This window comes from Herpailurus yagouaroundi, unplaced genomic scaffold, assembly GCF_014898765.1.
Source record: "Herpailurus yagouaroundi ecotype Mexico unplaced genomic scaffold, PumYag 205, whole genome shotgun sequence".
Classification (NCBI taxonomy): domain Eukaryota; kingdom Metazoa; phylum Chordata; class Mammalia; order Carnivora; family Felidae; genus Herpailurus; species Herpailurus yagouaroundi.
Genome location: NW_024412436.1, coordinates 12081903 through 12100081, shown reverse-complemented (window position 1 = coordinate 12100081; position 18179 = coordinate 12081903). Strand labels below are relative to the sequence as shown.

The window sequence follows — 18179 nt, the reverse complement described above, 5'->3', positions numbered from 1 at the left end:
GACCATAGAGTAACAGGTCCAGACACAACCCGGATGGTCCGTCTCTCTCCACGTCCGTCCACTCACAATCCTCCGGCGACTGCACCCGGACGGAAGCGGAAGTGAGGGGAGTGGCAAGAAGAAGGGAGCGTTCGCATGCGCGGTTTGTAGTGTCTAGTACCACCAGCCCTAGTGGGGTGGTAGGCAGGTGTGGCACGTGGGGTGTCCTGTACGGAGTTCGTTGACGATGTGACGACCCCGGGCGACATTGGGACAGACGTTAGAGGGCGAGGATGTCGGTCCCGCGGCTGATGCTGTCATCCTTGGCCGGCGCTGGTCGCTTTTGCGTTTTGGGGTCAGGAGCGGCGAGGTGGAAGAGCGTCCGGGCGCGGAACCGCCGCGGCTTGTCCGACCTCCACCCGCAGCTGTCGCCCAGCCAGGGTTTCAGAGACTCGCCCTCGTGGCTGCCCAAGAACCGCTCAGAGCCCCGGAGTTACATAACCAATCCGAAACTCGCCACGACCTTGGTGCAGATACTGCAGAAAGAGAACAGAAACCATCACCAGCTCTTCCTGGAGTGCAATCCAGGTGAGTCCGTCGTGGACTGCGTTTTCTTGGACGTTCGTGACTAGTGCCTATTGTACTGGCTGCGCACGCGATGCTGTTTAAGACCTGGCCCCTTGAAGCAGCTTGTATGGACTGTGGTAATCGTGACACCATGAAATATTTCTGCAGCAATTTGCACTTTACACACATTTGGTAATACCTGCTCTTAGCTTTTACCATCTCCTCAAAATACTTGCAAGCGCCCCCCGCCCAGAACTTTTATCTAACTTTTGTATAGGTGTCCTAGAGACCATAGCAGGATGTCAGAACATAAGATTTAAAGTTTATTTATGTACGTAATCTCTACACCCAGCGTGGGGCTCGAACTCTGAGATCAAGAGTCTCACAGTTTTCTGAGCGAGCCAGCCAGTCGCTCCTGAAAAATACTTGTTTAAAGTAGCACTTTCTGTCGTGGGTCTGTTTTGTTTAGGTTTTACAGTATCTTTCGTGGTTAGGGTATCTGGGTAGTCCATGAATAATTGGTACGCTAAAGGCACCTTTTCTTGTTTGTTTTTCCAAGACATAGTAAAACTTTGTGATTGAGAGGCTTTTCAGGCTTTGACAGAACGGATTCAAAGTCCAGCAGCACTGCTTATCAGCTATGTTGAGGCAAATGCTGTTATCTAATCCCCAGTTTCCTTACATGTAAATAAAAAGTGTAATATCTACTTTGGGGATGTTGTGGGAATCAAAATTAGATAATACAGGTAAAATATCTACTTCAGTCAATGATATTGAAAGAAATTGTTTCTTTTGCAAATGAACGTTTTGTTCTGTTAATATACTAGGTCCTGGAATCCTGACCCAAGCATTACTTGAAAGCCAGGCCAAAGTGATTGCCCTTGAGTGTAACAGAACTTTTCTTCCACATTTGCAGGTATATTTTTAGTTTCTAAAAAAAAAAAAAAAAAATTTATTGCTCAGTCAGCTATCTTTGAGTATTTAGGAAAGTAACAAGCACACAATTTATTTTTTTAGACTCACTTTTAGGGGCCATGCTGTACATACATTGTTATCCCCGGTGACTAGAGCATAGTATTGTAAGTATCAGTAAGTGATAATATCACAGTATCTATGCTCATTGAATGACTAAGCGATTGGAGTCCTGAGATTTATTCTCTGGGTGTACCTCTGCTACAGACTAGATGGGGGACTGAACAAAGTGTATAACTGGTATCTCCAGGGTTCTTTCCTCATCTCTAGTAGGGTATCCCGTGCCTCTGCTTTCTGTGAACTTAGAATCTAATTGGAGTGCTACGATTAGATCAACGGGACTCTTGTTAACTCTGGATTTAGGGCTTCAGAGGCAAGGAAGGTGTGGTATAGTCAGATACAATTGCATGCAGTGAAAGCATTATCCAAATGGATTTTTCAGTGAATTCTGCTTCCTTGTATAGCAGATTCCTTCACAGAATAGTGAAGTGGACATTCCTTACCTCACTGCCAGCCTCCTTCCTTCTCTTTCCCCTCCCTCCTCAAGTCTCTGGATTCAGTTTAGGAACCTTATACCTCTCTGTGCTAAATTTCTGAAACCATGTGAAATGGAATGATTTAAAAGTGCAGGATGACAACAAAAAATTATGAAAATGTACCAAATCCTTTTTTTCTTAATTTTTTAATACAACTGTGCATGTTAGATGGTTGTTACTGTACAAATGATTGCGTTGAAAAGAAATCAAGGTTTTCCAGGTTATTGAATTGACGCTGAATCTACCGGAATTCCAAAACCATGAAGAGTTTAAAAGACAAGATTATTAAAAGACTGAAGATCATGAAGTGTGGGTTCGTGAGTTTGAGCCCCACATCAGGCTCTGCACTGACAGTGTGGAGCCTGCCTGGGATTTTCTTTCTCCCCCTCTCTACCCCCCAATAAATAAATAAATAAATAAACAAACAAACAAACAAACAAGATCATGAAGTGTGATTTAGTAAACATAGCCACCTGTAATTTCAGTTTCACTTTGGGAATTGAAAGCTTTTATTTTGATCCTTTATAAAAGGCCGACTTTTGAAGAGTGATCTGCATGTTCACAAAATAATTAAGATGGCATTAAAATGTCTTTTTATTTACTTTCTTATCCTATAACACAATAGTTGCTTTTTTGTACGATCAAGGAAAGTGTTCATTTGAAAACAATGATTGAGTGAAAGATGGAAGGTTGGGGGCTAGAAAGGTCATGACATACAGTATTTCTTACAGGAATATTAGTCATAAAGTTTCCTGAAACTACAATGTAAGCACAAAATCCGTCTCTGACTAAATCCAGTCTTTGATTAGAACTAGTTCATGTTCCAGTTCAGGCTTTTATTTTCTTTCTGACTCCTCTTTCCCCCTCTCTGCTCAACACTAACTTGAGCTCAGCCCTTAGTACCTGTTCTTTCACTCTTATTAACCATCATTATGATGGAGTGAAAAACCATTCAAATAAGGTTTTGTGTGAATTCATCTATCTGCCAGAATAAATGAGAAGGAACCATCTAAATAGAAGTTTTGTGGCCCTAAATCCCAGCTTTAAAGTGGTGCTCTTAGCAGACATTGCTTCTAGCCCCCCAGAGTTTGTTTCTAAACACTGAAAAGATTTTTCAAAGATGATGAAGGCTTAGGATTTTTATCTAACTTTAGAACCCCCACCCTCTCTCATAAATTCCCAAGACTCCGCATTAACAGTGTTTCGAGTGGGAACAGTTTGTTTTCCTGTCTAGATGTGCTAGAGATAGTTTTCAAATTGTAGCCTATGATAATAAATCATAATATATCCCTGCTGAAAATGGAAACTGTTGTTGCAGAAATAGCTGTACATGTTCAGCTGAAGAGATAGCTTCTGTGGTAAGCTGTATGGTATTTCAGCAGAGACACAACAGTCTTTTCAGATCAGCCTGAATGTCAGCTCTAGCCCTCGCTACCTTTAAGACTCTCTGGCAATTAAGTAATTTAACCTGTTTGACTTTGGCTTTGCCTTTTCTCTTACGGAAAATAGAGACAGTAATACCTACTTGTAAAGAATCTTGTCGCAATTGAAATAAGATAAACTGCTTCCTGTCTTTGAATCCTAAATGTGACCAAGTTCAATTTTAAAAGGTGATTTCACTATTACTGTGGAACTAAATTATTTTGGCGTTTTGGCTGTTATTGTCATTACCATTATTGCATGGCAAGCGATAGATGCAAAAACCAACATGTACTTTCAAAGTACGAGTGGAGCAAGGTCTTTTTTGTTTATTTTTGAGAGAGAGAGAGACTTTCCCCTCACAGAGCTGGGGTGGGGGGATGGGCAGAGAGAGGAGGATGAAGAATCCGAAGCAGGCCCCAGGCTCCGAGCTGTCAGCACAGAGCCCAATGCAGGGCTCGAACTCACAAACAGCGAGATCATGACCTAAGCCAAAGTTGGACGCTTAACTGACTGAGCCCCCCAGGGGCCCTGGGAACAAAGTCTTAAAGTGTGCATTCTTACATTCCTATCAAACCAAAATTCATTAGATTTTCTTAGTTACAAAGATTAAAATACGACGCTTGAGTAATTTGTGAGGTTACTTTATTGCTGTATATATAGAACAATTTGTAGGACTTTCAAGATGATCTGTTTGTAAGATATCCATCCAGTGAGTGTTCTTTTTCTCTAGCTGGCCTAACACCACACTCTTCTGGTTTTCTGCCTCACATTTTTTACTTCTTCTCAACTTCTTGTGAGACCTCGGGGTTAGTTACTCCATCCTCAGGCCTAGTCTCCTGTGATTCTCCCTAGGGGGTCTCCTCTGCACCCCTGGGTTTAATAACCTTCAACAAGCCAGTTCTCACCACTTTATGTCATTAGCCTGGACCATTCCACTGATCCCCCCCCCCGTCAGGCCTACAACTTTCTGCCTGACGTCTCCCCTTGGACCGCCTAACAGGTGTCTCAGGACTAACACGAGCAAAAGTAAATGGTTTCCACCCAGGCTGTTGCTTCTGTCATTCTCAAGGGTCCCCTCGAAAATGATTGTTAGAATTTACTAGATTTAAATAATATTTAGAGGTTGTAGTCAAGCACTTAAAAATAGTTAGATTTTTTGTTTTGTAACTTTAAATTGCACATTCTTGAAACTTTGGTATATATCACCAGAATTTTCTGTGCATGAGAACCTCGTTATATATAGCACATCGTAGTGCCCTCTTTGATTTTTTTGTAACTTCAGATTAGAGAAAAAAGGATGAGGGGCACCTGGGTGGCTCAGTCGGTTAAGCGCCCAACTCTGCTTAGGTCATGATCTCACAGTTGGTGGGTTTGAGCCCCGTGTCGGGCTCTGTGCTGACAGCTCAGAGCCTGGGGCCTGCTTCGGATTCTGTGTCTCCCTCTCTCTGCCCCTCACCGGCTCACATGCTCTCTCTCTTTCCCTCTCTCTTTCTCAAAAATAAGTAAACATTAAAAAAATTTAAAAAGAAAAAAGGATGAGTAAGAGTTTCTTGAAAGATTTTTGTGTTGGGGGCTTTCTCTTAGTAATATTGTGTGTTCATCCCTTTTCCGGCATTATTTAATTTCTCTTAATTATGTTAATTTTTAGGGTAAATCTTTTGAAGTAGATCTTTGAATTGTTACCGAGTTTGCATATCACTGAAAATCTTAAACATGTCTCTCTGTCTCTCTTTAGTCGCTGCGAAAAAAGGTGAATAGAAAACTAGAAGTGGTCCACTGTGACTTCTTTAAACTGGATCCTAGAAATTCTGGAATAGTAAAACCTCCCATTATGCTTTCAGAAACGCTTTTTCAGAATTTGGGAATAGAAGCACTTCCTTGGTCAGAAGGTAATTTTGTCATTCACGGTCTCAAATGCCTCATAATTTGCCACCTTTCTCTAGCAGTACACCTTGTCTGTTAAAGAGATCCGTGTACTGTCCAGATGGTATAGTTTGTGTTGACTATGGCTTTCCACTCACATGGATACACTTAGAGCCGTTCTGCAGAGGCCAAGTTCCCTATTGAGGAAAGATGCCGTACCTGAGTTGTAATTGAAATGATAGTTTGTTAACTTGGTTTGACTCAATAAAATATGATCTTTGGAAGAAATTTAAACAATTTATTCAAATATTTTTCCTTGTGTTCTTAACAGATAACCCATTAAGAGTAGTTGGAATCTTCCCAGCTAAAAATGAGAAAAAGATACTTTGGAAACTTTTGTATGACCTGTATTCTTCTACTTCTATATACAGTTATGGACGAGTACAGCTAAATATGTTTATTGCTGAGAAGGAATATGAGGTAGGTTATTAACAAGTCACTGAGTAGCTTTTGTTTTGAAAGAGTCCTGTGATTTTTGTCTGCGTAGTCTTAATCTGTGTGGCTTTAATTTGAGCTCATGACACTTGAGAGTGTTGAGATTGTTTTTAAATTTCTGTAGAGCGGTCTTTAGGTTCGATTTTTTTAAGTTTTTTTTTTTGTGGTTAAACATACAAGATATAATATTTATCATTTTAAGTTTCAAAGCGTCCAGTTCAGTGGCGTTAAGTCTGTTCACGTTGTGGTCCAGCCATTAACCACCATCTGTTTCTTCTCAGAAGTTGTTCATCATCCCATACCAAATTAAACATCAACTCCCCACCTCCCCCTTCCCGAGTCTCTAGCACACAGTGTTCTGCTTCTATGACTCTTCACAGAATAGTCCATGAATTTGACTATTCTAGGTCCTTCATGTAAGTGGAATGATAGAGTAGCGCGTTTAGTGTCCGACTTCACTTAGTGTAATGCCTTTGGAGTTCTTCCAAGCTGTAGCGTGTCAGAATTTCATTTTCTTTTTAAGGCCGAGTAATACTCCATCGTATATCATATATGGACATACACACGCACCACCTTTTGTTTATTCGTTCATGTGTCCGCGAACGTTTGGGTCGCTCCCGCTTTTGGTTGTCGTAAATGATGCTGCCGTGAGCTTTGGTTGCAAGTCTGTCTTCCAGGGTCTGCTTGCAGTACATATGGCTGTATACCCAGGGGTGGCATTGCTGGATCGTGCGGCAATCCTATTTTTCAACTCTGGGGGAGCCACCCTACCGTTTTCCACAGCAGCTGCACTATTTTACGTTCCCAACGGCAGTGCACAGGAATTCCAGTTTCTCCGTTGTCTCTCAACATTTGTTTTCTGTTTATGATACCCATTGTAATGAGGTGAGGTAGTGTCTCATTGTGCTTTTGATTTGATTCGTGATGTTGAACATCTTTTCAGGTGCTCGTAGACTGTTTGTGTTAGGAATGTCTGCTAAGGTCCTTTGCCATTTTGGGGTTGTTGTTGTTGTTGTTGTTGTTGTTGAGCTTTAGGAGTTATTTATATATTCTCGTGATAAATCCCTGTTCGGATACATGAAATACCTGCAGGCGTTTTCTCCCCATCTGTGGGGTGTCGCTGTACACTGTTGATTGTGCACATTGATTCCCGAAGTTTTTTATTGTGATGAAGGCCGGTTTGTCTATTTTTTTCTTCTTTCTGTCTGTGCCTTTGGTGTCATAGCTGAGGAATCACTGTCAAATCCAATGTCAGGAAGCTTTTTTCTTATGTTCTAAGAGTTTTGTAAGTTTCAGTTCTTACATTCAGGTCTTTGATCCATTTTGAGTTACTTTTTTATATGGTGTTGGGTAAGGGTCCAACTTCATTCTTGTGCATGCGGGTATTCAGTTTTCCCAGCATCCTTTGTTGAAAAGACTGTGCTTTCCCCGATGAATGACCTTGATGCCCTTGTCAAAACATCATTAAACCATACACATTAGGGTCTGTTTCTGGGCTCTCTTATTTTATTACATTAGGCTATTCAGTGTCCCTCGAGATTCCATATGAATCTCAGGACTGGTTTTTCTGTTTCTGTGAAAAAAACACCCTTGGGATTTTGATAGGGATTGCACTGAATCCGTAGATCACTGTGGGTAACATTGATATCTTAACATTGATAAGTCTTCCGATCCGTGAACACAAGTTGTCTTTCCACTTGTGTTTAATCTCTTTCATTAGGTGTTTTGTAGTTCTCAGCGTACAAATCCTTCACCTCCTTCTTTAAGTTGATCCCTAAGTAGTTTACTCTTTTTGGTGCTGTTGTAAATGAAGTTTTCTTAATTTCCTTTTCAGGTTGTTGATCGTTAACATAGAAATACGACTGACCTTTGTGTGTTGTTTTTATATCCTGCAACTTTGCTGAATTCATGTATTCTTTTTTTTTTTTTTTTAATTTTTTTTTTCAACGTTTATTTATTTTTGGGACAGAGAGAGACAGAGCATGAACGGGGGAGGGGCAGAGAGAGAGGGAGACACAGAATCGGAAACAGGCTCCAGGCTCTGAGACATCAGCCCAGAGCCCGACGCGGGGCTCGAACTCCCGGACCGCGAGATCGTGACCTGGCTGAAGTCGGACGCTTAACCGACTGCGCCACCCAGGCGCCCCCTGAATTCATGTATTCTAACAGGAATACTTAGGGTTTTTCGACTCTGTTCTCTGAAATTCAAGGGCCTTCTGAAGTTCTTGATAGTGTCTTGAGAGTAATGTTTCTTTTCTGCTCAGAATGCTTCATGTTATTAATCTTTGAATCCATTGTAGGTATTATGCTTAGTGAAATAAGTCAGTCAGAGAAGGACAGGTATCGTATGTTTTTGCTCATATGTGGATCTTGAGAAACTTACCAGAAGACCATGGGGGGAGGGAAGGAGAAAAAATAGTTACAAACAGAGAGGGAGGGGGGGAAACCGCAAGAGACTCTTAAATACAGAGAACAAACTGAGGGTGGATGGGGGTGGTGGGGAAGAGAGGAAAGTGGGTGATGGGCATTGAGGGCGCCTGTTGGGATGAGCAATGGGTGTTGTATGTAAGCCAGTTTGACAAATTCTATTAAAAAATAATAAAAATGAGAGTAAAAAAAATCTTTTAACCCATTGTAACACAAGATGCCTACTCGTCTATAAGAGTTATGGGTCAGGATGGTGGAGCAAGACATGAAAAGGTGGTTTACTCCCCAAGATTCGGTAGAGAAATAGTGACTGTCCATGAGAAGCGTGGGGGACTCAGAACCTTGAGGCTGTACGTACATCATCTACATGAAGGAAGAGAAACAGGAAGTGCTTCATCAGATTTCATCTTGCTATTAGGAAATGTTCTAATGCTTTTTTTTACTGTGGGCCTTTTCACATGTGGTTTGCTCGGTCTGTGTGCTGCCCTCTCATTCACTGCCAAGCGCTCAGCCTTCAAGTGTCAGCCTGGACATGGACAATTCTTGACTCAGAATTTACTAGGCTACCTGATACATAGTTCTAACACCCTTGTTCTCCATGTAATTAGATATTTTTGTTTCGTTTTTTGCTTTAATGAGATTTTACTCTGGTAGGGGCATGGCTATCAGGGATGGCTAAAGGAAATCAATCCCACATACATTATATTTTAAGTGTACATGGTGATGTATTTCAGTGTGAAAATTTAAAAAGACCTTCTCTTCCTTGAAGTGTTACAGTTAAGATTTTGCATTTAATTCTGATTTTCTTCAATTTCCAGATACTATTAAGATAATACTTTTAAGATCAAAACTTGAATTTGATTGATCATAGTCATGTATACGTGCAACTTATTTTCTTTTCATTAGAAACTGGTGGCAGATCCCCAAAATAACCTGTATCAACCATTAAGTGTGCTCTGGCAAGTAGCTTGTGAGATTAAGCTTCTGCATGTGGTAAGTAAAATCCTTCTAGATTGCAACAGAACTTCATTTTTTTTTTTTTTTAAGTTTATTTATTTACCTTTGAGAGACAGAGAGAGAGCATAAGCAGGGGAGGGGCAGAGAGAGAGGGAGACACAGAATCCGAAGCAGGCTCCAGGCTCCGAGCCATCAGCACAGAGCCCGATGCAGGGCTCGAACTCACAAACTGTGAGATCATGACCTGAGCTGAAGTTGATGCTTAACTGACTGAGCCACCCAGGTGCCCCAGAACTTCATTGTTTTTAAAGAAACTACATTTTGGACGCCTGGGTGGCTCAGTTGTTAAGCATCTGACATCAGCGCAGGTCATGTTTTCACAGTTCATGAATTTGAGCCCCACATCAGGTGAGCTCAAGCCCCACTTCTTTCTCTCCCTCTCTGTCTCTCTGTCTCTGCCCCTTGCTCATGTGCACTCCTCTCTAAGAAAAAAAAAAAAAAAAAAGAGGCTACATTTCTTTGACCAATAAATGGAGAAAAATTAAAAATTAATTTTATTTTTTCCTAGCTATTGAAGATAATTACGTTTTTGTCACATATTTATATTTTTCTCAGATCATAAAAATAATATAGGCTTATTGTAAAAATGTGAGACCAGGAAGGAAAAGGAAGGAAGGAAAGAAGAATTTTTTAGAAGTCACCACTGCCATTCTGCCACCCAGAGGTCAATATTAACATTTGTAGCATATTTGTAGCCTTTTCTTGTTCCTCAGTTTTTGATTTTATTCTTTACATAGTGGAGATTATATTACTTTGTATCTTGTATTTCTTACTTACTAGTAATAGTTAATGGTAAGTTTTTCTCTTGTCGGTAGACATTTTTTGTAAGTTTTTAATGGCCATTTAAAACCTCACTACAGAGTATTCCCCTTTTTAGTTTATTTCTTTAAGCAAGATCAGAGTTGTCTAATAAAAATATAATGTGAGCCACGTATTTTAGGTTTAATAGTAGCAACATTCATTAAAAGGAAAAAACAGGTGAAACTAATTTTAATGTGTTTGATTTAACCTTCTTGATCAAAATACTGTCATTTCAGTGTACAATCAGTATGTTATAATTGGTTATTACATAATTTGCTTTCTTTATGTTCTAGGCCTTTGAAGTTCAGTGTGTATTTCACACGTAACACATCTCCATTCAGACTAGACATGTTTCAAGTGTTCAATAGCCACATAGGACTAGTGGCTCCTCTATTCATAGCAAGGGGCCGGAGTGAAGAAAAAACTGACGACCGCTATTTCTTTCATGCCATAATTTGTCCTTGTCTTTTTTTTATTTTAGTAGATTAGAGTTTTTATTGGATGTATGTTTATATATTTGATGGGCCCTTGTGCTTCGAGGGAGGTGTTGGTTTCATTTTTAAATTTGCCACGTGTATCTCCATGTAGTCCCTTCCCTGCTTTTGTCCAGGAACACGTTAGGCCTGTCAGTGTGCATACTCAGTTGTTAGAATGTTACCCATTTGACTTCAGTTTTTGTTCCAATTCTGTTTTTTCTTCTCCAATACGTGAGGTTCTTAGATTGGATCTCTGTTCCTTGTCTTTTGTATCTGTCATGCTCTCGTCATGTTCCTGTATTTGCAGAACTCTTTTCACGCTAGCGTTCACAGCACTGACCCTGCACTTGTATATTGTGACCTTGGTACTGCAGTTCTTGGTGTCCCTGAAATCCTTTCTTACCTCAGTGATCTCTCATTCTGTTGCCTGCCTTTTTTACCTGGGCCTCTTCTATCATCCAGGCTATCTGCTGCTTTGTTCATAAAGGCCTCCTGGCAAAGTAAGCTTTCAGGAGAGTCTTTTTGGTTGTTCTGCAGTGTTTGTTTTCAAAGGCCTATGTTGACTTTGGCCACTCATTAACCTCAGTGTTGATGTGATGGTCCCTAACCTGATTGTGAGTCTAATGTGGAAATCTTAGCTATTGAGATAACTTAAGGACCTGTTTGCATAACTGTATTAAGGATGAGTCTTTCCAGATAAGGGAATTCCCAATATCTGGATAGACCTTTGATTTTTCTTCCTCTTCATCTAAAAAAACAGAAGAGGGATATTTATGATTTAACTATTCCAGTTGTTTTTCTTAAATCCAGTTAGAATGATGACTCAGATTTGATTTGTTCTGTTGTTTAAAGCCAGTAATAATCTGGGACACTTTGACTGCAGAAAACTCAAAGAAATGTTTTGGTTTTGATTATCTTCCCTCAAGGAGCCTTGGTCCTCATTCAGCGTATATAACCAAGCTGGGGGACCAAAAAAGTCGAAGAATAAGGTAAGAATTAATAAATAACCTTCCTTTTTTTTCCTCTAAATGGAACATTTGGTATTCTGTATTTACTTAAAAATTTTTTTAAGTAAACATTCATTTTTGAGAGATAAAGAGAGAGGGAACCACTGGGGAGTAGGGCAGAGAAAGAGGGGGACGGAGATTCTGAATAGGGCTCCGTGCTGACAGCAGCAAGCCCGATGCGGGGCTTGAACCCACGAACTGTAAGATCATGACCTGAGCAGAAGTCGGACGCTAAACCAACTGAGCCACCTAGTGCCTCAGTTGGTTAAGTGTCCGACTCTTGATTTCAGTTTGGGTCATGATCTCTGGTTCTTGGGATTGAGCCTTGTGTTGGGCTCTGTGCTGACAGTGCAAGCCCTGCTTGGTTGGGATTCTCTCTCTCTCCCTCTCTCTCTGCCCCTTCCCTGCTTGCGTGCCCTCTCTCCTGCTGTCTCTATCAATATAAATCATAAACATTTTTTTACAATTCTCATTATTTTTGAAGAGTTGTATTTGTCAGCTGATTGTACGTGGATCCTAGTTAGCATAGTAAGAGCTTAAACAGAATTTGACTTCATTTTTATCTCTCTTGAAATAGAAGGTATATCTCAGATTTGGAAAATATGATCATTTTAGTGTCCAACTAATTTGATAAACTAAAAGTCAGAAATTTGTAATATTACTAACTATAATGATTGAATTCGTCATATGTTTGATGAATCAGTATGTCTTGTTTCTTATCTGGGGGGATAGGGCTTGTGTTTGTTTTTTTTCCCCTCTCTAAAGAACCGAAGTGGTGATGTTCTAAACTTATCCTCCATTTACTTTATATTAGGGGTGCTTGTAGTGAAATTGGAACAAAGTAGTTGAATTTTCAAAAATAATTTTTGGAGTCAATTCAAAAGTTTCACTTTAGGATTAAATGCTAATGATGCCCTAGTCCCAGCTTATCATTATAGTACCCAGTAAACAGTTTTTAATTTCACTGATCCCTTCCCCCTCCCCCCCCCCCCCGCCCCAATCAACTGTAGGCATCCACAGCTAGAAACCAGAATTGATTGAAGTTTTCTTTTTCAGGCTAATTTGTCTTCCACAAATATATATATATATATATATATATGTATATGTATATGTATATATATGTATATATTTAAAAATTGTGGGGGGAGGTGGGTGGCTCAGTTAGTTAAGTGTCCAACTCTTGATTTCGTCTTAGGTCATGATCTCACATGTGTTGGGGCTCCGAGCTGGGCATGGAATGGACGTCCTTAAGATTGTCTCTGTCTCCTTCTGCCCCTCTGTCCTTCCCCACACAAATGCTCTTCTCTCTCTCAAATAAAATGAAAAAATAAATAAAAACATATAAAAAAGAAAGGGACACCTGAGTGGCTCAGTTGGTTAAGCATGTCCAACTCTTGATTTTGTCTCAGGTTGTGATCTCACGGTTCATAGGATTGAGCCCTGCATTGGGCTCTGCACTGACAGAGCAGAACCTGCTTGGAATTCTCTCTCTCCTTCTCTGTCTGCCCCTCCCCTGCTCATGCTCTCTCTCTCTCTTTCTGTCTCTCTCAAAATAAGTTAAACTAAGACATTAAAAAATTAAAAAATATAAATGTGTATGTGTGTATATATAGATGGATAAGTAAATAAGGGATCACTATCTAACACATGAGATTTCCAAAGGACTTAAACAGATGACCTTCCTCCTTTGTGAGGGATAACTTTAGAGAAAAAAACATCTTCACCTTACATCAAGGCATGTGCAGTTTTTATTTTAATCTGACTACTGTGTACTAGAGCCGGCTGGCCAACTTTTTCTGTAAAGGGCCAATGTGCAGATGTTTTAAGCTTTGTAGACCACATAATAGTCTTCATGTTCATATTCTTTTTTTTTTTTTTTTAAACAATCCTTTCCAAATGTAAAAACCATTTGTAGATTCATACTATATGAAAACCAGGCAGGCCATGGACCATAGTATATTTTTTTAACGTTACAATCTGCTCAGTATAGAAAGAAGTTCAGTACATGTTGGTGTCATGTTTGGGATTTGGTTTTACCCTGCTTACAAGTTAATAACCTGTTACTCTTTAAAGGATACTACCCCAGGGCCGACTCCTGCATCAGACAAAAGAATGTATTTGCCCTCGGGTCCTCTGGGGTAATGTGCCATGGCTCATTTGGATGGTGTAAATGCAGAGGTTTGCATTGCAACATAGAAACACAGGGCTGGGGGAACCCACTTCTTTTCTAGAAGACATTAAGCAAGCCGCTTCTTTGTCCTGGAGAGACATGATCTCCTCCCTCAAGCTGGCTCACTGCAAACCCCCCTGAGAAACTGCCCAAGTAAACAGTGGTTAGGGCCTTGCATTCTTGACACAGACAGCGAGAGCACATAGGAGCCCTCCAGCTTTGGAGATTGCCTCTTCTAGCAGGCAGCTTGTGTGAATAGGTTCACTATGTCTCGCTCTGGCAACATTTTGTGGCTAACACAACTTATTTCTTTCTCTCTCCAGGAACCATTAGAACAAATAAATAAACAAAACATGTGTTTTATTCAGTTGACTCCTCTTCAGAATTTATTTACAGAAAATTTAACATCTGTTAATTATGACATATTTTTTCACATGTTAAAGCAGTGTTTTATGAAGCGCCATGCCACGCTCATGGACCATTTACAGTAAGTAAGAAGAATAAAAGCAAGTATAAAGTAGCAATTTAATATAAGAATTAGATTTTCATGTTAGAGGTCCATTTTCTATATCTGTGTCATGATTAACAGAGTGAGATACCATGTTTTCACTCCTACAGATCTTCCAAACCCTTCCTTGGTGCATATTTTAAGAAAAATAAAATTCAATTTCCCACATAATCTCCTAAGCTGAATTTTTTTTTCCTTTGAAAAACAACTAGGGTTGCCTACCAGTTCTATCTCTGTCAGAGATATGCCCAGAATTGACCTGTGGGAAGAACTGGCTCCATGGGGCAGGTGCCTGGGTGGCTCAGTTGGTTGAGCATCCGATTCTTGGTTTTGCCTCAGGTCATGATCTCATGTTCGTGAGTTCAGGCCCTGCATCGGGCTCTGTGCTGGCAGTGCAGAGCCTTCTTGGGATTCTCTCTCTCTCTCTCTCTCTCTCTCTCTCTCTCTCTCCCCCCGTCTCCTGCTCATTCTTGATTACTCGCTCTATCAAAATTAATAAACATTTAAAAAAATAATGAGGAGCACATGAGTGGCTCAGTCAGTCGAGCATCCGACTCTTAATTTCGGCTGAGGGCATGACCTCGTGGTTTGTGAGTTTGAGCCACACATCAGGCTCTCTGCTGTTAGTGCGGAGCCCACTTTGGATCCTCTCTATCTCCCTCTCTCTCTGCCCTTAACCCCACACTTGTGCGTGCTCTCTCTCAAAAATATTTAAAAAAATAAAATAGGGGGACCTGGGTGGCTCAGTCAGTTGAGTGTCCGATTTCGGCTAAGGTCATGATCTCCCAGAGTTCATCTCCCCTCATCGGGCTCTGGGCTGGAGCCTGCTTCAGATTCTGTGTCTCCCTCTCTCTTTGCCCGTCCCCCACTCATCTCTTCTCTCAAAAATGAATAAACATTAAAAAAGCCTTCTTAATAAAAAGAACGAACTCCTTGCTGGTGACTGGGATGGAGGCAGCATCATTTCTGGTGTACCCACCATCTACCTTTTGTCATTGTCTCTCCTTAGTGGTTTTACTTCCCAACCAAAGTCCTCTAGTCCTCTTGTCCTGGACCCGACTTCGTGTTTCTACCTAAAGCTTTATTAACATTCTAGCTGTTACTACCTATTGGTAGCCTTATAACTTTTACATGGGCTGATGTGTACAATTTTTATAAGTTATGCGTTGCACCTTGGAATCTATGCAGCCCATAGTCATTCAAAGTATTGTCAGAGAATAGGTGAGACTCTGAGTGAGCTGTTGGTTGAACAATATTTGTGTAAAAATAAATGTTAAAAGTGGCATCAGACCAGTAAATAATCTACCCTTTTCATCTTATCACCTTGTGGTAGTGACTATTTTGAAAAAAAATATCAGGAATATAGGAAAATAAGCAATAAATATGGTAAACATGTTGCAAAATGTTAAAATCCCTTGGCGACCTCTGAATTGAAAGCATGTTTACACCTGTGACCAGAATTCTGTCCAAAATCCAAAAGTATTGGAAAAATTTTCCACCAAAATATTTTATTATAAATATTTACTTGTTATTGTCATAGGCTCAGTGATGGTTTCTTGCTAGGCTAATATATAAGGCAGTTTTCTGCTTTAAAATTTATTTGTTAGTAATTTTCACATAAAAAGGTGAAAACTATTCCCTGTTTGAAAACTGTTGGACAGCAGTTTCTGCTCTTTGTACTTCTTAAACTATTACATGGACCTAAATGTTACGGATGTTTTTGCAAAGAGAACTAAGAGATGAAAGAGGTAGGCGAAAGAATGTTTTTGAAGGGCAGTGTTAAACTGGATTTTTTGGTAGGAATTGATGAGAACACGTGAAGGCCAAAATCTGCTCTTTTTGTTACAGGTAAGCCATGAGACTTTAGAAATAATAGTAAAAGGTGTACATTATACGCAAGCTCTTAAACCAAACAAGATTGATTATATATCGTAAGTTAAGCATTTTAAATTGGGCGTAGAAGCCATCTCTACCAATGTTAATTGCAGTTCTAAGATGGAATTAAGCAGACTTACTTTGTATTTCTTTTGCAGGTCATTGAGTCCAGTTAATGCAGTAGCTATACTGAAGGAAATAGAGAAAGATGGAGACATGAAAATAACAGATCTGTACCCTGAAGACTTTAAATTGCTTTTTGAAACTATAGAGTCTTTCAGAGAATCTTGTAGGTGGCTCTTTGATGACTGCATAGAAGACATAATCTTGTAGGGAACTGGATTGCCCACATATTGGCGAGAACTGCTTATTTATTTGGAAATTATGGCACCAATGGAAGAGAACTGGGTTTGTAAAGCTTGCAGGCTTTTAGCAGAAGATAACTGCTCTTGTTTGGCAGAGTGGGCAGATCATTTCTTCTGAAGTTGATACCTTTAGTATATCGGATGAAACAACGACTGCTATTTTATTCACAAAAAATAAAATGAACACCGTATTACTTGTGGATTTGATCAGATTGCATTTGTTTTGTTTTAAATTCTATCTCCTGTAGGTATACTGGTAGATGTAGGGTATTGCCAGATGAAATTTAGTTTTAAAAATCCCTTTGGCCAAGGGTGCCTGGCTGGCCTAGTCAGTAGAATGTGTGACTTGATCTCAGGATTGTGAGTTGAATCCCCACGTTGGGTGTAGAGCTTACTGAAAAAAAAATCCCTTTGGCCAAATATCTTGTATTTAAAAAAAAATTTTTTTTTTATGTTTTTATTTTATTTTTGAAAGAGAGACACACTGAGAGTGAGGGAGGGGCGGAGAGAGATGGAGAAGAATCTGAAGCAGGCTCCGGGCTCTGAGCTGTCAGCACAGGGCCTGACGTGGGGCTTGAACTCACAGACTGCAAGATCATGACCTGAGCTGAAGTCAGATGCCCAACCGACTGAGCCACCCAGGCGCCACTATCTTACCTTGTATTAAGTTAAATATTCCATTAACGCTGTTGATCTTTTGCTTCCTCTTGGAGGGCAAAAGACTGTACATTATTAAGCTTAGAAAGTAAATTAAAATGATTTAAGTGGTTTTACTTTGCAAATTGTTGAATTATATTATCAAGTGCTGTACAATGAAATTATTTCAATTTTAATATGCTTTAAACTTTTTTAGAAATTAAAATATTTTAAGTAATAAGATTTTGTGATTTTTTTTTAGTCTCTATCTAATGATACATTAAATTGACCCTAAGCTTTTCATTTTAAACTGTTATGTACGATGTGCTTTCAGTGAGTAATTCACTCTGCTATTCAAAAGTCGCTTGAATTTTTGTTCTATCAAGAAAGTTCATTTGAAGTTAGACCTTTACATGAAACTAAATGAAATTAAGAATATTTTCTTAGATCTTTGATTGAAGAAGCCACTAGGTTTTAACGGAGACATCATATCTCAGATCTGTTTGCTATTATGATACTTCTTAATATGATACTTCTTAATACCTGAGTTACTAAGTAACTTGTTTGCAAGGCATGTTCTTAATAACATTCAGCCAAACCAGTTCTTCCCTGCTATTGTCTTTGGTCTACAATTCAATCTGGCTGGAAACCGAATCCTCTTTTTTCTCTTGTAATTCCTATCCTGCCACTGTATAATCTGCCAAACTGTCATACCATTCAGTCTTCCACTGCTAGACCTTCAGCCTAAATTCCTCCTGAAGCTTCGTAACTAAACTCTAATATTCAGATACCAGGGGCGCCTGGGTGGCTGTCAGTTGGATGTCCGACTTCAGCTCATTCAGCTGAGGTCATGATCTTGTGGTTTGTGGGTTTGAGCCCTGCGTCGGGCTTTGCACTGACAGCGTGGAGCCTGCTTCAGATTTTCTTTCTTCCCCTCTCTCTGCCCCTCCCCCGCTCACACTCGCTTGCTCTCTCAAAAACAAACATTAAAAATAATAATAGGGGCACCTGGGTGGCTCATTCAGTTAAATGTCTGACTTCAGCTCAAGTCATGATCTCAAGG

General features: G+C 39.9%; 1 protein-coding gene across 2 annotated transcripts; it reads left to right on the top strand.

Annotated features, from left to right (window-relative positions):
• Positions 1-93: 93 nt before the first annotated feature.
• TFB2M (transcription factor B2, mitochondrial) lies at positions 94-16687 on the top strand. 2 transcript variants are annotated; one of them, XM_040451879.1, is made up of 8 exons: positions 94-567; positions 1374-1462; positions 5212-5365; positions 5671-5819; positions 9168-9254; positions 11482-11544; positions 14176-14219; positions 16274-16687. In XM_040451879.1, the coding sequence occupies exons 1-8, from the start codon at positions 273-275 to the stop codon at positions 16446-16448; spliced, it is 1056 nt and encodes a 351-aa protein (XP_040307813.1). In that variant the 5' UTR covers positions 94-272; the 3' UTR covers positions 16449-16687. The 2 variants fall into 2 exon arrangements, with proteins under 2 accessions (XP_040307813.1, XP_040307812.1); XM_040451878.1 differs by having other exon boundaries at positions 95-567; positions 14056-14219.
• The last annotated feature ends 1492 nt before the right edge of the window (positions 16688-18179 follow it).

Coding starts and splice junctions, on each gene's coding strand:
- TFB2M (XM_040451878.1), top strand. CDS start 273: ATGTCGGTCCCGCGGCTGATGCTGTCATCCTTGGCCGGCGCTGGTCGC. Junction 568..1,373: donor CTTCCTGGAGTGCAATCCAG/GTGAGTCCGTCG, acceptor TTAATATACTAG/GTCCTGGAATCCTGACCCAA. Junction 5,820..9,167: donor TTGCTGAGAAGGAATATGAG/GTAGGTTATTAA, acceptor TCTTTTCATTAG/AAACTGGTGGCAGATCCCCA.